General features: G+C 41.6%; 1 protein-coding gene across 1 annotated transcript in view; it reads right to left on the reverse strand.

Annotated features, from left to right (window-relative positions):
• NUP210L (nucleoporin 210 like) overlaps positions 1 to 23,774 on the reverse strand; it is a 229,987-nt gene that overhangs the window by 92,091 nt on the left and 114,122 nt on the right. The window contains exon 17 of the mRNA XM_004474977.4: positions 7,000 to 7,192. Coding sequence (XP_004475034.2) covers positions 7,000 to 7,192 — 193 coding nt within the window. The remainder of the gene's footprint in view (positions 1 to 6,999; positions 7,193 to 23,774) is intronic.

The following is a 23,774-nucleotide window of genomic DNA, read 5'->3' on the forward strand; positions in this document are numbered from 1 at the left end:
CAGAAAGAAGGCTTAAACAGCCAAAGCCCCGGGAAGAGAGACGAGCCCTCTGTCAGCCTACAGCTGAGACTGGAAGAAGCTGGGTGCACAGAGTCTTAAGAGGAATAAGGAAAGGGAAGCAGATGTGGCTCAAGTGATTGAGCTCCCCCCTACCACATGGGAGGTCCCTGATTCGGTTCCCAGTGCCTCCTGAAGAAGACAGCAAGCTGGCATGATGGGCAGGTGCAGCAAGCTGACTCAACAAGAGACACAAGAAGAAAAACACAATGAGAGACACAACACAGCAGGGAACAGAGGTGGCTCAAGCAATCAGGCACTTCCCCCATATAATGGGTCCTGGGTTTGGTTCCCGGGTCCTCCTAAAGAGACAAGGAAGATGAACAGATACAGCAAGTGCAAACAATGAGGGGGTGGGGAGAAATAAATAAATAAAATAAATCTTTTTTAAAAAAAAGAGTATGGGCTTTAGCCCTGGAAAGCTTGCTGCTTCATCTATTTACTGTTGTATTCACAGAGCCTAAAACTGTGCCTAGAACATAGTAATAATTTAATGTTTTATCAATAAGTCCATTTACAAAATGGGGATAATAATGCAAATCCCTCATGGTTGTTATGAGGATTATATGAGTAATGTACGTAAGGAACTTAGTGTAGTGTCTGACATATCATGAGACCTCAGTAAAAAAAATAGTTTAAAAAGGACTTAGGAGATATTCAGTTTTAATTCAGAAAGATCAATTTAGAAAGCAGTGTGGAGAATAAATTGGAGAGTGACAAAGACAACATGATCAGTTAGAAGAGTGACATCAACAAGATGGCAGAGTGAGTCACTCCAGGGTTCTGTTCCCCCATAGAATCTCTAAACTAGCAAAAACTGGCAGAACCATCCTTCTCAGAGCTCTGGAAAACACTTAAAGGGTGCAGTAAACTAGGCAAGGACTGAATTGAGAAAAAGGCAAACTTAAAAATGATAGGAAATTGTTGGCCATTACTCCATCCTTTCCTCAGCTCGAGGTGGAGTTGGCCTGTATTCTTAGTGCAAGTCCCTGGTCCCAGGTCCGGAAGGAGCAGAGTAACCCCTATGCACTTACTTCAGTGCCCATATGTCTGTAACAGTCCTCTGGTGCAGCAAGGACTGAGCTAGACCAGAACACTCTCTGGCTTGCCATCCTAGAACTTCCCCAAGCAGCATGTGGGAGTTAATTCAGTGAAGAAACAATCAAATTGCAGCTACCTGGGTCAAAGGATTACAAGCTTTCACGGAAGCGGGCTTGGCTGAATAGATAGGGCATCTGCCTACCACATGGGAGGTCTGTGGTTCAAACCCTGGGCCTCCTTGATCTGTATGGAGCTGGCCTATGCTCAGTGCTGATGCATGCAAGGAGTACCATGCCATGGAGGGGTGTCCCCCGCATAGGGGAGCCCCACGTGCAATAAGTGCACCCCGTAAGGAGAGCCGCCCAGCGCGAAAGAAAGTGCAGCCTGCCCAAGAATGGCATCGCACACACGGAGAACTGATACAACAAGATGACGCAACAAAAAGAAACACAGATTCCTGGTGCCGCTGATAAGGATAGAAGTGGTCACAGAGGAACGCACAGTGAATGGACACAGAGAGCAGACATCTGGGGGAGGGGAAGGGGAGAGAAATAAATAAAAAAGAAATCTTAAAAAAAAAAAAGGATTACAGGCTTTCAGACATCAATAGGGAAATGGATGTGGCTCAAGCAATTGGGCTCCCATCTACCATACAGGAGGTCCAGGGTTCAATGCCCAGGGCCTCCGGGTGAAGGCAAGCTGGCCCATGTGGAGTGCTGGCTTGCACATAGTACTGCCCCATGTAGGAGTGCTGCCCCACACAGGAGTGCTGGCCCATGTGGAGAGCTGGCACAGCAAGATGACACAACAAAAAGAGACACAGAGGAGAGATCAGGGAGCTGAGGTGGCACAAGAGAATGATCGCCTCTCTCCCACTCCAGAAGGTCCCAGGACTGGTTCCCAGAGCTGCCTAATGAGAATACAAGCAGACACAGAAGAACACACAGTGAATAGACACAGAGAGCAGACAATGGGGGGGGGGCAGTAAGGAGGAGTAAATAAATAAATAATTTTTTAAAAAAATCATCAATAGAAATAAGGACTAGAGTGGACTTACTGGTATTCTACTACAGACTTATTGTGATTCTAGCAATAGAAGAAATTATAGTATTGATGTGTGGACAGTGACCACTGGAGGTGCTGAAAGCAGGGAGAGGGAAAAAGAGGTGTAATATGGGGGCATTTTTGGGATTTGGAATTGTCCTGAGTAACACTGCAATGACAGATACAGGCCATTATTTATCCTGCTATAACCTACAGAATTGAGTGGGAGAGACTGTAAACTACAATGTAAATGTGTACAATGTATATGTGTACAATGCTCCAAATGTGTTAATCAACTGCAAATTATCACACTAATGAAAGAAATTGTTACTGTGGGGAAGTGGGGGGAGGTGTGGGGATTTAGGCATCTGGGAATCCCTTATAATTTTTAGTGTAACATTTTGTGTAATCTAAGTATCTTTTAAAAAAATAGAATATATATTTTTGAAAAAAAACATCAATAGTTTGCCCAGACCAGGAGGAGACTATTTCACTGGGAGAAGAGAAGGCATTGAAATCGTGTAAATGACAGAATCCTTAAGGCTGTGAGTACATCCCAAGACAAGACACATGCTCAGTAAAGACTGTAGAGGACTATACACTTTCACCTTGGGCTCCTGTTCAGGTTCACTGTTAGGAGGGCCACACTATAAGGAAAAGCATCTAGCCAAGATATTTGATGAAGGTGGTTACACTAAACATCAGATTTTTAATGTAGACAAAACAGCCTTCTATTGGAAGAAGATGCCATCTAGGACTTTCCTAGCTAGAGAAGAAAAGGCAATGCCTGGTTTCAAAGCTTCAAGGGACAGGGACTCTTGTTATGGGCTAAGGCAGCTGGTGACTTTAAATAGAAATCAGTGCTCATTTACGATTCTGAAAATCCTAGGGTCCTTAAGAATTATGCTAAATCTACTCTGCCTGTGCTCTATAAATGGAACAGCAAACCTTGGATAACAGCACATCTGTTTACAACATGGTTTATTGAATATTTTAAGCCCTCTTAAAAAAAAGATTGGGAAACGGACTTGGCCCAGTGGTTAGGGCATCCGTCTACCACATGGGAGGTCTGCGGTTCAAACTCCGGGCCTCCTTGACCCGTATGGAGCTGGCCCATGCGCAGTGCTGATGCGTGCAAGGAGTGCCATGCCATGCAGGGGTGTCCCTCGCATAGGGGAGCCCCACGCACAAGGAGTGAGCCCGGAAGGAGAGCCGCCCAGCGCAAAAGAAAGTGCAGCCTGCCCAGGAATGGTGCCACCCACACTTCCCATGCTGCTGATGACAACAGAAGCGGACAAAGAAACAAGACGCAGCAAATAGACACAGAGAACAGACAACCGGGGGGGGGGATTAAATAAATAAATAAATCTTTAAAAAAAAAAAAGATTATTTTAAGCCCTTGAAAAAAGATTCATTTCAAAATATGACTGCATATTGATAATGCATGTGATCACCCAAGGTAGAAGTACAATGAAATTAATGTTGTTTTCATGCCTGCTAAGACAACATCCATTCTGCAGCCCATGGATCAAGGAGTAATTTTGACTTTCCAGTCTTATTATTAAGAAATATATTTCATAAGGCTATAGTTCCACAGACTGTGATTCTTCTGATGGAACTAGGCAAAGTGAATTGAAAACCTTCTGGAAAGGATTCACCATTCTAGATCCCATTAAGAACATTTGTGGGAAATGGAAAGGAGAAATGAGTTTATATGGCTACGAGTTTCTAAAAAAGAGTCTGGAGGCTGGCAGAAGGATTGCCCTCATGCACAACTGAGCAGAGTGAGAGAGACAGATAAAGCAGATACAACCCCCAGATATTGGTTCCTTTGAGGGCTAAAGAGACCATGGGAGTTATGGTCATGGCCGATGGGGTTAACTACCAGGGCAGATGGCCCCTCTTTGGAAATGGTGTTTATGTGTGATGAATCTGGACTCAGATGGGATCTCCCTTCATAAGACTTTCATGCTAATGTGCTGGAGGTGCAGTTAATGTTGGGGTTTAAGATATATTTAGGGGATTTGAATCTCTGGACTGACAATGTGATAGCCAGGTCCTGAGCCTCAACAGACTCCAGCACCTACAATCTGATCTATTGGACTTACCACACTCAGCTAAGATGGAGTTGAAGAAGGACAACCACCACACCATGGAGCCTAGAGTGATTACAACTGAAAATGGGAGGATTGCATCCAGCATCAATGTGGAATCTGAGCCTCCTCTTGACATAGAGGTGCAATGGACACAACCAATCCAATGTCCACATAGAAGAGGTGGCATTGGATTGGGAAAAGTGGACATGGTGGATGATGGGTATGGGGAAAGGCAGGAAGAGATGAGAGGTGGAGGCGTCTTTGGGACATGGAGCTGCCCTGGATGGTGCTTCAGAGGTAATCACCGGACATTGTAAATCCTCACAGGGCCCACTGGATGGAATGGAGGAGAGTATGGGCCATGATGTGAACCATTGTCTATGAGGTGCAGAGGTGCCCAAAGATGTACTTACCAAATCCAATGGATGTGTCATGATGATGGGAACGAGTGTTGTTGGGGGGAGGAAGGGGGGGTGGGGGGGTGGGGTTGAATGGGACCTCACATATATATTTTCAATGTAATATTATTACAAAGTCAATAAAAAAATAATAATAAAAAAAAAAGAACATTTGTGATTATGGGAGGAGATAAAAATATCAACAGTGACAGGAGTTTGTGAGAAGTTGATTCCACCTCTCATGTTTGACTTTGAGGGGTTCAAGACTTCAGTGGAGGAAGTAACTACAGATGTGGTGGAAACAGCAAGAGAACCAGGATTAGAAGTGGAGCCTGAAGATGTGACTGAATTGCTGCAATGTCATGATAAAACTTTAACAAATGAGGAGTTATTTCTTATGGATGAGCAAAGAAAATGTTTTAGTGAGTTGGAATCTACTACTGGTGAAGGTGCTGTGAACAATGTTGAAATGACAATTAAGGATTTAGAATATCACATAAACTTAGTTGAGAAAGAAGTGGCAGGATTTGCACTACAGTATAGTACAAACATAACTTTTACATGCACTGGGAAACCAAAAAAATTCATGTGACTCGCTTTATTTTGATATTTGCTTCAGTGGTCTGGAACCAAATCTGTAATATCTCTGAGGTACGTCTGTACTGAAAGAGAAATTTTATGTTGTATGTACATTACTACAATAAAAAAATTTTTTTAAAGGTCAATTAGAATGCTAATGTTGTAACCCAGGTTAAATGTGATGAGGGGGGAAGCAGACTTGGTCCAGTGGTTAGGGCGTCCATCTACCACATGGGAGGTCCGTGGTTCAAACCCTGGGCCTCCATGACCCATATGGAGCTGGCCCATGTGCAGTGCTGATGCGCACGGGAAGTGCCCTGCCATGCAGGGGTGTCCCCCACGTAGGGGAACCCCATGCTCAAGGAGTGCGCCCCATAGGGAGAGCCGCCCAGCACAAAAGAAAATGCAGCTTGCCTAAGAGTGGCGCCACCCACATGGAAAGCTGACACAACAAGATGACGCAAGAAAAGAAACACAGATTCCCGTGCTGCTGACAACAACAGAAGTGGACAAAGAAGACGATGCAGCAATTAGACACAGAGAACAGACAACCAGGGTGGGGGGTGGGGGGGAAGAGGAGAGAAATAAATAAATAAATAAACCTTTTTTAAAAATGTGATAAGGGCATTAGTGATAGAGTTGGAAAGGAAGGGATGAAGCCAGGAAATATTTAGGTGATTACTGACGCTATTTGGTGATTGGTTGTTGTATGGAATAAGGAAAATCTCTTTCTTTTCTAACCTCTTGACATATTCTCTAGTTAAGGGCTTTTTTTTTTCCAGGTACCAGGACCAGAACCTGAGGCCTTGTATGTGGGAAGCCAGGGCTCAGCCATTGAGCCACATTGGCTCCCCTCTAGTTGAGGTCTTAGCCTGTTTTAATTGTAAGCTCTTTGAAGGTAGAGAATAGGGTATATTTTATTTCTCCTTCTCTACTGTTCCCTATTCCATTGAATGGTTCCACTATTCACACATAAATGTTCATTATCAGAAACAACAATTATCACCCCTTTTTTCTTTACCTCAGTCAACCAATTTGTAGTGGATTGTTATATTAATGGCCTGCAGTGAATCATGCCTGCTGCTTTCCATGCCTTAGACTCTGGTTTTGGCCAGGTGATTTGCCAGGGTGAATGGGAAATGAGCAAATGTGATAGAAGCAGAGGCTTCTAAGTGTTTGCATCTGAGGGCTCGTTGTTCTCTTAGAAGCTCATCTAGTGCCTCCTGCCCCCTCTCTCAACCAGACTCACTCTTTTTCAGTTCATTCTTGTTATTTCCCCTTCCTACCACTCCCTTCAGATCTAGTTTAAATGTTACTTTCTCAGGGTAGCCTTCCACGTTCTAGACTAGGTTAGGTTTCCCTGTTATGTGCTCTCAAAGCATACCCTATTTATCCTTCAAAGCATCTAACACAATTGTAATGTTTAAAGTCTGACTTCCCCAAATAGACTGTAAATCTATGAGGGCAGAGGCTGTACCTATCCCATTCACCATTACATCTCCTGTGCCTCACAGAAAACCTTACTTGTAGTACTCAATAAATATTTATTAATAAATCAATAACATTTCCATAATACCAGAAAAATAATAGTCTATAAATATTTTTAAAATTAATTTTATGATCTTGTGAGAAATCTTTGACCAAGAAAGTTTAAAGTTTTCTGAAAAATACAAAGCTCAAAGACAAAAGGTGATATATGAAATAATCCTAAATCCCATAAAGAAATACTTAGTGCAAAGCCATTTAGCAAATATATGAAAGGATTCTGAAAATTTTCACAATACCATGCAGTCGGGTCTGCCCACTGCCATCATCCTTTGCTACCATCACCACTGATTTATAATCTTCAAAATGGGCTAATGTTTCATTGGAGGATTTCCATTCTAGCATTAGTGAACTGAAATTATCAAACTTTCTTCTGTGTTGATCAAACACTGCTAGTTCCAAGACTGTGTCTCTCAGGCTGGATACAGGAATCTACATTAAAAAAAGAAAGAAAAAAGAGGGGAAGAAAGAGGATGGAAGAGAGAAGGGGGGGAAGGGAGGGAGGGAGGGAGGGAGGGAGGAAGGAAGGAAGGAAGGAAGGAAGGAAGGAAGGAAGGAAGGAAGGAAGGAAGGAAGGAAGGAAGGAAAAAACAGCTTAAGAGATGGTAAGACATCCCTGAAGCTGGGGACTGTGCCTCCCCCACAACATTTTACTTTGAAAATTTTCAAACTATACGTGTGTTGAAAGAATAGACAATGAATACTATATACCCTTTACCTAGATTCACTAGTTGCTAAATTTTTGTCGCATTTACTTTCTTCTTCCCTCCTCACCCTTCCCCCTCTACAGACACACACATAAGTTATCTAGTTAGCTATTTTCTAGACATTTAAGAATAGATTGTATACATCATGCTCCTTGAACACTTAATACCTCTATATACGTTTCCTTGGAACTAGGATATTTACTTATATAACCACCTTAAATGCAGTTACGAAGTTAAAGATATTTAACATTGATACAAAGCTTAAATTCTATAATTCAATTTTTCATATGTCCCCATAATGCCCTTTTTGGCATTTTCTCTTCCATTATTAAATCCAGTCCAAGATCAGGTATTGTATTGCATTTAGTTGCTATTATCTTTGGTCTCTCTCTCTCTTTTCAATTGTGGATACAGATATACAAAATGAGCTTGCCCATCTCAACCACTCCTAAGCCTACAATTCAGTGGAATTAATCACATTCTCAATGTTGTGCTACTATCACCACCATCCATGGATTTTATTTTTAAGTTGGTATTTCTTTCATTATTTTTTAATGCTCAAATTATGCAAAATTTGGACACCAGGACCTCCTTCAAGTCATCTTATTTTCACAAGATCTCATTAGTGTTTGAGCACCTCCTGGTACAACAAATTGTTTCTGGCTTATTATCTTATACTTTCCTTACCTAACTGGAATTAGTTATTTTTCCAAGGTGTTCTGGTTCCTTTTTCCTCCTTAAATAGGGAATAGTAGTTAGAAAACAAGATGCCTGTACTAGTTTGATATTATTGATGAATTCCAAAACAAAATATTGGATTATGTTTGTAAACTGATCTTCCCCTCTGGGCATATTAGATTACATTGGATTTATAGATTTACTTGATTAAGTAATTATGTAAATCTCTTGTGTCAGTAGGGCATTGAGTCCCATCAAAGGGTGGGGACTCACAAATAAAAGGCATGGCAAAGGACAGAGTTGAGGGTTTTTGATGTTGAAGTTTTGATATTGGAGTTTGATGCTGAAGCCTTATGCTGGAGCCCCAGGAAGAGAGGAACCCTGAGCCAAGGAAGAAGCAAGCCCCAGGAAAAAAGGAACCCTGAGCCCAGAGAGAAGCAAAACCTGGGAAGAGAGGAACCCAGGAAGCCTGAACCCTCACAGACGCCGGCCGCCATCTTGCTCCAACATCTGAAAATAAGACTTTGGTGAGGGAAGTAACTTATGCCTTATGGCCTGGTATCTGTAAGCTCCTACCCCAAATAAATGCCCTTTACAAAAACCAACCAATTTCTGGTATTTTGCATCAGTACCCCTTTAGCTGACTAATACAATGCCTTTGCAGTGAACAGTACTAGGACATATATTTGTAAAGAAAAAAAATGATGGATTGGATAACAATTTTTTTTTAGTAGCAAGAGAATTTAATGTAAAGTGAAAGTACACACTCAGGATGGGAGTTCAGGCATGCTCGTATGAGTTGCGGGATTGAGCACCACATAGTGAATTTAAAACATGGTCACAAATTCTCGGTCATTCCTTTCATCAAGAGTGTTGAAACTGGGTGAGCTTGCGACTGCTCTGGCCAATAGAGTGTGGTGGAAGAGACACTATATAATATCCAAGGAAATGCACCTTCTACCTCCTTCTCTTGGAACACATGTTCCTCATTGGGACCCACCCCTCATGCTTTGAGGGCATGTATAGATGCTTAGGTTGACAGTTTCAGCTGAACCCAGTCTTTGAATCACATCACCCTGGTGACATTAGTTAATCATCTTGCTGATATTTCTAGCCCCCAGTCATTTGAGTATTCTCAATTGAGAATCCAGACACTGTGGAGCAAAGACAAGCATCCTTGCTATTCCCTTTCCAAGTTCCTGACCCAGAGGATCCTTGAGCAAAATAAAATGCTTGTTTTATGACACAAAATTGCATAGAAACAGAAAACAAAAGGTTGATATTGATATCTCCAATTCAAATTCAGAATCACAAGATTCTTCACCTTTCCTGGTCTATATCTGTACCTCCCATTTCTCAGAATAAAGTTTTTGGTTCCTAATAAGATCAATCTGTTTAACCATTTGTTCTGTCCTACAATACACATAAAATAGTTTCATAATTCCAACCCAATTCACTATCAGCAATAAACCTAGTAAGTTAAGTTCAAGACGTCTTTTCAAAAAGAAGAGATTCCTTTTTTTTAAAATGATATTTTCTTTTTTTAAACACTTTATTTTGAAATACTTTCAAACTTACAGGACAGTTGTAAAAACAATAAAAACTTGTACAGAGACCTCCAACATGCCCCTTACCCAGATAACCAGAATCACCAACTTTTAAAATTTTGCCACATTTGCTGTATCATTTTATCTATCTTCTGTCTATCTATCTATTTATCTATAGAACAGATTTCTTTTTGTCATTAGAAAACATCCCCCTAAGGAGTGCATTTGGCATACTGTATTCAAAAGTTACTTGAATTAACTTAAATTTTCTGTGTGACTGTGTAATCAATCACTTACAGTTAGGTTCAATTGTTTCTGGGAACTATCCGTTCATGACTTTTGGGAACTATCTGTTCATGACTTTTGCTCATTTTTCAATTGTTTTTTTTTCTCCTTAATTTTATAGAGTTCCTTACATATTGGATAAATTTACCCTTTACCTGTAATATAAGCTGTAAACATTTTCTCTCAATTTGTCATGTCTTTTTTACAAATAATACTGTTATGTAAAAATTGTTTTGATTTTATATAGTGGAACTTATTGATCTTTTCTTTTATTGCTTCTGGGTTTTAAGTCATAGTAAAAAAGGCTTTCATCACAGAAAGGTTCTAATGGAATCCTTTCCTGTTTTTCTTTTAATTTTCCATCCATGTTTTCTTGTAGCACTGGTATGGTTTCCTTTTTCACATGTAAATAGCTGATTCAACTGGAGCTTATCATGGTGGGAAGTATGACATAGGGATCCACCTTTATTTTTTCCAATGAAAACCCAGTTATATGAACATTATTTATTTTAAAAATCTATACCTGTATTAGTCAGGGTTCTCTAAGGAATGGAATCAAGAGGAGATATTTGTAAATACTATGAAGTTTTATAAGAGTTTCTCACTTGACCCTGGGGATGCACAAGTCCAGGTTCTACAGGCAGGCTGGAAACCAGGGGCTCCAAAGAAAGTCCAATGAAACTCCTTGACGAGTTTCTGGGAAATGTTGGCTGTCCAAAGACAAGCTGAGAAATTCTCTCTGAATGCTGAAATCACTCCCCCTTTTAAGGCATTCAACTGATTGGATAAAGCATCACTCAATGCTGATGGCAATCTCCCTGGTGGATGTAGATGTAATCAGCCATCTATGCAGTAAATTCACTGATGACTAAAGCCCATAAATGTCCTTGTATTACAGTTAGCCCAGTGCTTGCTTGAAAAACAACTGGACACAATTATCTGGCCGAGTTGACACATTAGCCTAACCATCACACCACCTTTATCCTAAAAGAGATTTCTAGTATACTTGGAAATATTTTTAGACTCTCTGTTCTGTTTCATTGGTCTTTCTGTCTATTTAAGATACCATGTCACACTATTTTAATTACAGAGGCTTTACAGTGTAAATTAATTTCTGGTAGACCTAATTCTCACTGTTTTTGTCAGTCTTTCAAACTATATTTGCTTGTTTATTTCCATATGGACTTTAGAATCAGTGTGTTTAGTTCCAACAAAATAAAGAGTTGGCATTTTTATTAGGATTATGTTAAATTTATATACTAACCCAGAACAACTGAAATTTTTATAATATTGAGTCATCCTATTCAGGAACAAGGGATATAGGAGACAAATATTTATAAGTTCCTTTTAGCTCTTAGGAAAGTGTGGTAAATTCTTACATGTAAATCATAATCCTGTTAATTTTAAAAAATATATTGGTGTCTCAGTGTTCTACCATATATATTTTATGCCCTGTATTTTTTTTACTACCATATAATTTTACAGTTGAAATTATATTCCCTCTTTCCTTCCATCCTTTTTCTTCCCTTCCTGAATAATTCTATCCAAGAGAGGTAGGAGACCATGTGGTTGAAGAGGCAGCATTAGTCCAGACCAGAGTCAGAGTTTGAAAGGAGTAGGGATGGTGCTCACATGGGGATAGTGGTGGCCAGGCATAAGGTGTGCATATTTACTACTTACAGAGGGTTTTTCAAATAAGTAAATATGTTGAGGATAATGGGAGCCAGGTTTCTCATTGTCAGAGAAAGGAGTTACAAATATGAAAAGTGAGAAAGCTAGAATGAAACCTGTGGAATTTGAGGTATCAGTGTGAAATAATGTTTTTCATGTGCTTGGGTGTGTATATAAAAAGTGTGTATATATGTGTGTGTGTGTGTACACATATATATATTTTAAAACTTTAGTATAGGGAAATGGATGTGGCTCAACAAATTGGGCTCCTGTCTACCATATAGGAGGTCTAGGGTTCAATGCCCAGAGTCTCCTGATGAGGGCAAGCTGGCCCACGCAGCAATCTGGCCCATGTGGAGTGCTGCCCCACGCAGGAGTGCCACCCTGTGTGGGAATGCTGCCCTGCATGGGAAAGCCTCCCTACGCAAGAGAGCCAGCTAATGCAGAGCGCTGCCACAGCAAGATGACGCAACAAGAGACACAGAGAAAATAAGAAGACACAGCAGAACAGGGAGCTGAGGTGGCACGAGAAAGTAATTGTCTCTCTCCTACTCCAGAAGGTCCCAGGATAGGTTCCTGGAGCTGCCTAATGAGAATACAAGCAGACACAGAAGAACACACAGCAAATGGACACAGAGAGCAGACAACAGGGGGAATGGGGCAGGGAGAAATAAATAAAAATAAAAATCTTAAAAAAAACACTTTATTATAACTGAATAAAATAGGAATCCATAAGTCCATACAGATATAATAAGAAATATTACCTTATAGTAGAATGAATATAGAGGAAGTGATGGAATTAGAAAATCCTGGGAAGCAAACTTGGCTCAATGGATAGAGCGTCCATCTACCACATGGGAGGTCTGTAGTTCAAACCCAGGACCTCCTTGACCCGTGTGGAGCTGGCCCACGCATAGTGCTGATGCACGTAAGGAGTGCCATGCCACACAGGGGTGTCCCCCGCGTAGGGGAGCCCCACATGCAAGGAGTGCACCTGAAAGGAGAGTCACCCAGTGTGAAAGAAAGTCCAGCCTGTCCAGGAGTGGCGCCACACACACGGAGAGCTGACGTAGCAAGATGATGCAACAAAAAGAGACACAGATTCCTGAGCTGCTGACAAGAATGGAAGTGGACACAGAAGAACACACAGCGAATGGACACAGAGAGCAGACAACTGGGGGGGGGGGAAGGGGAGAGAAATTAATAAAGTAAAATAAATAAATAAATCTTTAAAAAAAGAAAGAAAGAAAGAAAACCCCACATGGCAACAAACAAATGAATACAAAACTAGTGGGCAAAAGTTTGATGAGAAACAGGATATTTATTGTTTCAAAATATCTCCCACAAATAACTTTTAATTACAAAGAAATAAAGATTAACTTTACAGTGAAGAAACTTAATTAAGTGTTTAAAGTTAACATTCGGGAAACGGACTTTGGCCCAGTGGTTAGGGCGTCCGTCTACCACATGGGAGGTCCGCGGTTCAAACCCCGGGCCTCCTTGACCCGTGTGGAGCTGGCCATGCGCAGTGCTGATGCACGCAAGGAGTGCCGTGCCACGCAAGGGTGTCCCCCGCGTGGGGGAGCCCCATGCGCAAGGAGTGCGCCCGTGAGAAAAGCCGCCCAGCGTGAAAAGAGAGAACAGCCTGCCCAGGAATGGCGCCACCCACACTTCCCGAGCCGCTGAGGACAACAGAAGCGGACAAAGAAACAAGACACAGCAAATAAACACCAAGAACAGACAACCAGGGGAGGGGGGGAATTAAATAAATAAATAAATCTTTTAAAAAAAATAAAATAAATAAAGTTAACATTCACCAGAAAGGAGAAAAATCAAAACCATGTATTCCCTGAGAGGGTGCACTAGTGTGATATTCTGGGCAAAAAAAGTATTATCATGCACTACATCTGTGATCACTTCTACCCCAATCATGAGGGTACATAAAATAAACTTAAATTGAAGGACATTTTACAAAATAAGTGCTCTGTAATCTTCAAAACTGTCAAGGTCACAAGAGTCATGAAAAGACTGAGGAACGGTTCCCGATTGAAGGAGACTAAAGAGATATGACATTTAACTGCATCTTGGATTGGATTCTTTTACTATAGAGGACAATTGTTGAAACTTGAAAGAGGTCTGAGGTTTATATGCTAGTAATGTATCAATGTTAATTCCCTGATTTTGATAGTTAAATTGTGGGTATGGGAGAAAATGTTCTTGTTTGTAAGAAATATACAGTAAGAATGATGCCAGTGGGAATGGTGCAATAAGAATCTCTGAAAATCTCCATAAAAGCAATGAGAACACTGACAAAACTGTCAAAATCAACCAACCAACAACTTTTCAGAACTCTGGTAATTAACCAAAAGTTGTAACAATCCAGGGAGTATATGACAGGAAAAAAGACTGAATTTTGTGGTATTTGGACTTGCCCTATTCTCATCTTCCTCTCCCTAGCTACATAGGAGACTTGAAAATGACTGGCCCACAATCACGGTGAAGGCCAGCAGTCTAGTAGCCACTGGAGGGGTCAGAACAGAATTGAAACTTTTAAAAATCCCTATTCCCAGATAATATTATTTGACCTGTCTGGCAGTTCCCTGGAGAACCCAACTTGCGGTGTATGATTTTATTGTTCTGCCTCAGGGCTTACCCAGTGCAAACAGCATTTTTCCCAAGGGCATTTGTCAAAAGCAATCATTGGCAATTGTCCAACACTATAGCTGCCTGAAATAATGATAACCGGTGGAAGCAAACAATAAGCTGACCAAAATACTTAAAAGGAAAAACTGAGAAATAAGAAATCCATAGGAGGCTTTGGAAAGTTCCTGTATATTCCCAGTGGTATAGAAGGCCATGAATATACACAGGTTTGTGCACTTAAAACACAGTAGCAGGAAAGTAGATGTGGCTCAATCAGTTGGGTGCCCACCTACCACATGGGGGGGGGGGGTCCTGAGGTCGGTTCCTAGTGCCTCCTAAGGAAAATGAGCAAGACATCAAGGTGATGAGACAGACTGGCATGGCAAGTTGATGCAACAAGATGACGCAATGAAGAGACACAAGGAAACACAATGAGAGACAAAAAACGGAGCAGAGGTGGCTCAAGCAATCCTATCAATTGACGCAGAAAAGGCATTTGACAAAATACACCATTCTTTCTTCATAAAAATACTGCAAAAGATAGGAATTGAAGGAAACTTTTTCAACATGATAAAGGCCATATATGAAAAACCCACAGCTAACATTGCACTCAGTGGAGAAAGACTGAAAGTTTTCCCATTGAGATGCAGAACAAGGATGCCCTCAGTCACCATTATTGTTCAAAACAGTGTAAGAGGTTCTAACTAGACCAATCAGGCAAGAAAAAGAAATAAAAGGCATCTAAATAGGAAAGGAAGAAGTGAAAATTTTGCTATTCACAGATGATAAGATCCTATAGAAAGTCTTGAAATATCTACAACAGAGTTGTTAGAGCTAATAAATGATTTCAGCAGAGTGGCAGGATACAAGATTTAAAAAAAAAAGATTCATTTATTTTTTCCCCCTTCCCCTCCTCCTCCTCCCACCCTGCTGTTTTTGCTGTCTGTGTTGGTTTTTTCTTCTCATTTATCTCCTCTAGGATTCACTGGGATTCGATCCTGAAGACCCCTGATGTGGAGAGAGGTTCCCTGTCAATTGTGTCACCTCAGTTCCTGGTTTCTGTTGTGCTTCACCTTGACACTCCCCTTGTCCCTCTTTTGATGCATCATCATCTTGCTGCGTGACTCACTTGCATGGGCACTGGCTCACCACACGGGCACTTGCACTCACCATGCGGGCACTTGTGCGGGCACTGGCTGGCCATGCGGGCATGCTTTCTCTTCTTCCTTTTCACCAGGAGGCTCCAGGGACTGAACCCGGGTCCTCCCATATGGTAGGTGGAAGCTCTATCACTTGAGCCACATCCACTTTCCAGGATACAAGATTAATTTGCAAAAATCAGTGGTGTTTCTATACACTCGTAAAGGATAATCTGAGAAAGAAGTCAGGAAAAAATTTCATTTACAATAGCAAGTAAAAGAATCAAATATTTAGGAATAAACCTAACCAATGACATAAAAGACCTGTATTCAGAAAACTACAATGCATTGCTAAAAGAAGTTTTGAAAGACCTAAATAAATGGAAGAACACTCTGTGCTTAACATTTATATTAAGATGTCAATTCTACCCAAATTGATATAGAGATTCAATGCAATCCCAATAAAATCCCACCAGCATTTTTTAAAGAAATGGAAAACACAATTATCAAATTTGTTTGGGAGGGTAAGGGACCCTGAATAGACAGAAATATCTTAAAAAGGAAGAGTGAAGTTGAAGTGCTCTAACTTCTGGACTTTAAATCATATTCCTTAGCTACAGCGGTAAAAACAGCATGGTACTGGCATAAAGGCAGACACATCGAACAATGGAACCAAGCTGATGGTTCAGAAACAGACCCTAAGATCTATGGGCAAATGATTTTTTTAAAAAGTTTTATTTATTTGATTTATTTATGTATATTTATTTTTATTTATGTCCCCCTCCCCCAGATGATTCTCTCATCTACCTGCTGATTGTTTGCTTGCCTTCTCTAGGAGGCACAGGGAACCAAACCTGTAACCTTGCACATGGGAGGCAAGTGCCCAGTGGCCTGAGCCACATCCATTCCCCATAGGCTGCAGTGTCTGCTGGGTTGTAGCATCTGCTCATTCAGGCGTCTGCTCCTTGCAGTGAGTGTGGCATCTGTTTGTCTTCTTTAGGAGGCACAGGGACCCAAATCCGGGACCTCCCATGAGGTAGGCGGCCAACTGGTTAAGCCACATCTGCTTCCCAAGGGCACGTGATTTTTGACAAGGCGGTCAAACCCACCCAGCTGGGGCAGAACAGTCTATTCAACAAATGGTGCTGGGAGAACAGGATATCCATATCCAATAGAAAGAAAGAGACCCCTATCTCACATCTTACACAAAAATTAACTCAAAATGGATCAGCTGTATTTCTATACACTAGTAATGAATAATCTGAAAACAAAATTAATGAAACAATTCTATTTGATAGATTGAAAAAGAATATTTGTTATAATAAATCTAACAAAAGAAGTACAAGACTTGTATACTGAAAACTATAAAATGTTGAAAGAAATTAAAGACCTAAGTAAAAGTAAAGATATCCCATTGTATTAGTCAGTCAAAGGGGTGACTAATGCAAGGGATGCTGATGCAAAATACCAGAAATGGGCTGGTTTTTATAAAGGGTATTTATCTAGGATAGGAACTTATAGATACCAGGCCATAAAGCATAAGTTACTTCCTTCACCAAACTATTTCCATGTGTGGAGTAAGATGGCTGCCGATGGCTGTGAGGGTTCAGGCTTCCTGGGTTCCTCCCTTCCAGGGTCTTGCTTCTTTCTGGGTTCAAGGTTCCTTTCTTTCCAGGGCTTGCTTCTTCCTGGGGCTAGCTTCTCTTTCTTCTGTGAACTTACTTCCCAGGGTTCCAGCTTAAGGCTTCAGCAACAGCAAAACTACAACATCAAAAACCCTCAACTGGGTCCACGGTTCATACCCCGGGCCTCCTTGGCCCATAGGCAGCGCTGATGTGCGCAAGGAGTGCCGTGCCACGCAGGGGTGTTCCCCGTGTAGGGGAGCCCCACGTGCAAGGAGTGCGCCCCATAAGGAGAGTCGCCCAGTGCAAAAGAGAGTGCAGCCTGCCCAAGAATGGTGCCACATACACGGAGAGCTGGCACAGCAGGATGACGCAACAGAAGGAAACACAGATTCCTGTGCCACTGACAATGACAGAAGTGGACAGAGAGGACGACGAAGTGAATAGACACAGAGAACAGATGACTGGGGTGGGGGGGGAGAGGAGAGAAATAAATAAATCTTTAAAAAAATAAAGCTAAAAATAAAAAAAAAACAAACCCTCAACTCTGTTCTTTCCCATGCCTTTTATCTGTGAGTCCCCACCCCTTGGTGGCCTAATAATAACTCAATCATGTCCAAGTACAGATCAGATTACAAACATAATCCAATACCTATTTTTGGAATTCATAATCATATCAAATTGCTACACCCATGTTCATGAATCAGAAGACTTAATATTGTTAACATGAAAATAATCCCCCACTTGAGCTACAGATTCAGTGCAATCCCTGTAAAAATCCCTGCTGGCTCCTTTGCAGATATTGAAAAGCTGATTCTAAAATTCATAAAGTAGCTATGTTCAGCAGGGGAAACAGGGAAGTTGAGAGATGAAGAATTTTCTTGTTTGTCTGTTTTTTGTTTATTATTATTATACTTGAAATAATGAAAATGCTCTAATAATGATTGAGGTAATGAACATAAACTATGTGATTATACCAAATACCATTTATTGTACACTTTGGATGAATTGTATGCTTTATTAATGTGTATCAATAAAACTGATTTGTTAAAAAACAACAGAAAACTACAAAAAAAAATTCATATGGAAATGCAACGGAATCAGAATAGCCAAAACAATCTTGAAAAAGAACATAGTTGGAGGATTCACACTTTCCAATTTCAAAACTTACTATAAAGCTACAATAATCAAGATAGTGTCATAAAGGGAAGCAGATTTGGCTCAATGGATAGAGCATCCGCCTACCACATGGGAGGTCCAAGGTTCAAACCCAGGGCCTCCTGACCCGTGTGATGAGCTGGCCAATGTGCAGTGCTGATGCGCGCAAGGAATGCCCTGCCACACAGGGGTGTCCCCCGCGTACGGGAGCCCCATGTGCAAGAAGTGTGCCCCATAAGGAGAGCTGCCCAGCGTGAGAAAGTGCAGCCTGCCCAGGGTGGCGCTGCACACACGAAGAACTGACACAGCAAGATGATGTAACAGAAAGAGACACAGATTCCCCGTGCCGCTGACAAGAATATAAGCGGACACAGAAGAACACACAGTGAATGGACATAGAAAGCAGACAATGGGGGATGGGGGGCAGGGAAGGGGAGAGAAATAAATTAAAAATAAATCTTAAAAAAAGGATAGGACAGCATTTAAAATCATACTGATGTTTATTTTTTATTTTATTTTTTAAGATTTATTTATTTAACTCCCCCCCTCTCCCGGTTGTCTGTTTTCTGTGTCTATTTGCTGCGTCTTGTTTCTTTGTCCGCTTCTGTTGTCGTCAGCAGCACGGGAAGTGTGTGCAGCGCCATTCCTGGGCAGGCTGCACTTTCTTTCACGCTGGGCGGCTCTCCTTACGCGGCGCACTCCTTGCGCGTGGGGCTTCCCTACGCAGGGGACACCCCTGCATGGCACGGCACTCCTTGTGCGCATCAGCACTGCACATGGGCCAGCTCCACACGGGTCAAGGAGGCCTGGGGTTTGAACTGCAGACCTCCCATGTGGTAGACAGACGCCCTAACCACTGGACCAAATCCGTTTCCCCATACTGATGTTTAAGTACAGACATAAGATCAATGAAAATCCCAACAGGGAAGCAGATTTGGCCCAACAGATAGGGCGTCCGCCTACAACATGGGAGGTCCAAAGTTCAAACCCAAGGCCTCCTGACCCGTGTGATGAGCTGGCCCATGTGCAGTGCTGATGCGCGCAACGAGTGCCATGCCACGCAGGGGTGTCCCCCGCATAGGGGTGCCCCATGCACAAGGAGTGTGCCCCATAAGGAGAGCTGCCCAGCACGAAAAAAGTGCAGCTTGCCCAGGAATGGCGTGGCACACACAGAGAGCTGACATAGCAAGATGATGCAATAAAATGAGACACAGATTCCGGGTGCTGCTGACACAAGCAGACACAGAAGAACACACAGCGAATGGACACACAGAGCAGACATCTCGGGGGGAGGGGGGAGGATGGGGAAGGGGAGAGAAAAAAAAAATCCCAATACATACACATATATCTACAGTCAATTGATTTTTAAAAGATTTATTTATCTTATTTTTCTTTATTTACTGCCTCCCCCAACCCAAAGGTTATCTCATCTGTCTGCTCATTGTTTGCTTGCCTTCTCCAGGAGGCACCAGGAACTGAACCTGGGATCTCCCACATGGGAAGTGAGTACCCAATGGCCTGACGCACATCCGCTTCCCACAGGCTGTGGCATCTGCTGGCTTATGGCATCTGCTCATTATGGTGTCTGCCCATCTTCTTTTAGGAGGCACTGGACCTCCCATGTGGTAGGTGGAGGCCCAAGTGGTTGAGCCACATCCACTTCCCCATCAACTGGTTTTGACAGGGATACCAAGACCACTCAATGAGCAAAGAACATTTCAATTGATGAAAAGACATTGAATGAGAATGACACTACAGAATAACTTTTATTCTACTCCACTCTGAGTGCTTTTAAAAAAGTGAATCATTCATCATGCTCTTTTCAGTGGGATGGCTAGCTATAAGTTGTGAGCCTGGGCTGGAGCAGCTATCTAACGGGCAAATTGACCTGAGAATAGTCAACACAAGGAAAGTGAAACTGACTGAAAGAATGGCACAATTCAGCCTCTTTCTGTAGCAGAGTGCTTCCATCTCCCCCCATCTTCACTTTGACCTCAAACTTCATTTCTGCTACTGATGCCTCTTACTTGTGACTTCTTCCGCATTTCCTATTCCCACTGAAGCCAGGAGAACCTCTCTTCAAGAGAAGGCTCATTAAACAAAAGATCTGAAGGGCTCCTGTTAACTTACACTTTCTAATGACAGCCATTATTACCAGCAAATAATAAAGAAAACAAACATAGGGACAGATGTCTTTCTTGAGTCCAGGTCTGCACTGGAATAAAGGGCAAACAAAAACTCCACCCTCATGAAATGCCTGTCTTTGGCCTTCTTAGTGAATTAATACTGCACATGAGCTATAAAGGCATTTTCTCCTATGTACAATCTAGCTACTTGATGAGAATTCAACGCCTTCATCAAAAACCCAACTCTGGAGAAACATATGTGGCTCAACTGATAGAGCATCTGCCTACCATATGGGAGGTCCAGGGTTCAAACCCAGGGCCTCCTAGCCCAAGTGTTGAGCTGGCCCACGCGCAGTGCTGCTGTGCGCAAGGAGTGCCATGCCACGCAGGGGTGTCCCCTGTGTAGGGAGCCCGATGCACAAGGACAGCCACCCTGTGCAAAAAGCGCAGCCTGCCCAGGAGTGGCACCGCACACACGGAGAGCTGATGCAGCAAGTGATGCAACAAAAAAAAAGACACAGATTCACAGTGCCGCCAAGAACGCAAGCGGACACAGAAGAACACACAGTAAATGGACACAGGAGAGCAAACAATGGGGGGTAGGAGAAGGGGAGAGAAATATATCTAAAAAACAAACAAACAAAAAAACCAACTCTGCTGTTTTAAGTGAAAGCTTGTTGATTTAGAAGACTAGAGAGTCAGAAGATTTCACTGATGGAGAGAACTTTCAAGGTAATCTAATAATCTTTCCAGATAAGGGAACTGGGACAGAGAAAGGGAAGTGAAAAGGCCAAATGCCATGTGAAGAGAAAGAAAATACTTTCCTTCCTTTGGCTGGAAAGTAATACATGTATATTCAGGACCCCAAAATAACTGTGACCATGCTGCAAACCATTCTCCTTTGCATGAAAAAAGACAAAAGTGGGAAGTGGATGTGGCTCAAGCATTTGGGTGCCCACGTACCACATGGGAAGTCCTGAGTTTGATTCCTGCTACCTCCTAGAGCAGATGAGCAAGACAGTGAGCTGATGCAACAAGATGATGCAATGAAGAGACACACTGAGGAAGCACAATGAGAGACAAAACAAAAAGGAGGAGAGGTGGCTCAAGCCACTGGGCACATTGCTCCCACATGGGAGGTCCCAGAGAATAAGAGGTAAAAGGGAAGGTTTTGTGAATGAGACACAAAGTAAGCAGGTTCTTCTCAGAAAAGCAGGATTTAAAGGGGCAGCTTTGAAGAGGGACTTCTATTTAGCCAAGTCACCACTGTAAAAAGGCTTCAATATTTTCCTTCTTTTGTTTATTATTCATAACTTTTCTGCTTCAAACAGGATTTGCAGCAGCTAAAAGCCACCACAGGATTTAAAAAATTAATGTAGGGGGAAGCGATTGTGGTTCAATCATTTGGGCTCCCATCTACTACATGGGAGGCGCTGGGTTCGCATCCTGGGGCCTCCTTGTGATAGCCGGCTTGCCTGCATGCTGCGGAGAGCCACCGGCCTGCGAGTGCCGTGGAGTGCCATCTGGCCCGCAAGTGCCAGCAGAGATCTGACTCAGCAAGGTGACGCAACAAAAAGGGAGATAAGCAAAAAAATGCAGAAGAATGCACAGCAAATGGACACAGAGAGCAGACAGCAAGCAAGTTGCAAGGGGGAGGGAATAAAAAGAAAGTTAATGTAGGGGGCAAGCAGTTGGCTCCTAATGTGTGGCTCAAGCAGTTGAGCGCCTGCCTCCTACACGGGAGGTCCTAGGTTTAGTTCCTGGTGCCTCCCGAGGGGAAAAAAAATAACAAGCAAAACAAATGATGAAACTCAGGGAAGCTGATGTGGCTCAGTGGTTGAGTGCTGGCTTCCCACATATGAGGTCCCAAGTCCAATTCCTGGCCCCTGGTACTGCAAAAAAAAAACCCTTTTATATATATATATATATACATACATATAAAATTTAAGAGCAAATAAAGAAAATTCACTGCCCTTAAAAAATGGACAGAGGAGAAAAAATTAAACAATAAAATGGGCTAATACTTTTTTTTTTAATTAGTAGGAGAAGGTTAACAATTTAGTGCCAAAACTCTGAGTCTTTGGTGGAGCCTCAGGAAGTCTAATATAGAATTACCATAAGACGTGGCAATCCCACTTCTAAGTATATACCCAAAAGAATTGAAAGCAGGGACTCCCGTGTTCACAGCAGCATTATTCACAATAGCTAAAAGGTAGAAGCAACCCAAGTGTCCTTCAACAGAGGAATGGATAATACACTCCTTATACATACAAGGGAGTATTATTCAGCTTTAAATAAAGAATGAAGTCCTGATACATGCGACAACATGGATGAATCCTGAAGACATCGTGTAAAGTGAAACAAGCTGGATGCAAAAGGACAAATATTGTATGATTTCACTGACATGAAATGCTCAGAATATGCAAACTCATAGAAACCAGATTACAAATTGGTGGAGGGAACGACAGGAGGATGGGGAGGAATGGGGAGTTATTACTTAATGCATACAGTTATTACTTAATGCATACAAAAACTGTTTTGGTGTTGGATGGTGGTGATGGTAATTAGTACACTTGAAAGGGGTTAAAATGGAAAATTTTGAATTGTATATTTGTAACTAAAATAAAAAGTTTTAAAAAAATGGATCATTGAACCCACCTATTATTATTTTTTAATAACTATTATATACTTATTGTTTATGTATGTTTATGTATGAGTGATATATTTCAATAAATTTTTAAAATGGATCATTTGCAAACTTCAAAATATGATGTTTAATGTGGAATTTAGTTCTGAAAACAATAAATGAGTTCCCAAATTATTACATCTCTTGCAGTTGATTTTTTTCCCAAGAGGTATTGGGGATTGAACCCAGCACCCTGTACACTGAAACAGGCACTAAACCACTGAGCCATATCTGCTCCCCTGTTGGTCGTTCTTTTACAAAAAAAAAAAAAAAATGGACAGCATAGCACGAAAGTTAAGAACATTGGCTTCGGGATCAGACAAACTCTGCTATTTCCTAGCTGTATGACTTTGGAAAAATTACTCAAGCTCTAGGAACCTCGGTTTTTACAATGTAAAGTATGAAAAATTAATTTATGTTCTGTTCTATACAGACTAAGTAATGACTTCTATTCTCTCATGCTTGGAATTATAGTCAACTCTCATTTATTACATAAAGTCCTAATTTCTAGGTTAGATAACTCATTTACTTCTTATTCTCTGTTGTCTATCTACTAGCTCTGTTATTCCTTATCACTATCCTTCACAGGAAATTTGAATAGAGATGAATTTTATTATTTATTGGTAATAATAAAAGATTTGGTAAGGAAGGATATTATCAAAACTATTTGGGGGAGGAGAGGTGGCTCAAGGGATTAGGTATTTCCCTCCCACATGGATGGTCCTGGGTTCAGTTTCTGTGGACTTCTAAAA

This window comes from Dasypus novemcinctus, chromosome 13 (assembly GCF_030445035.2).
Source record: "Dasypus novemcinctus isolate mDasNov1 chromosome 13, mDasNov1.1.hap2, whole genome shotgun sequence".
Taxonomy (NCBI): Eukaryota; Metazoa; Chordata; class Mammalia; order Cingulata; family Dasypodidae; genus Dasypus; species Dasypus novemcinctus.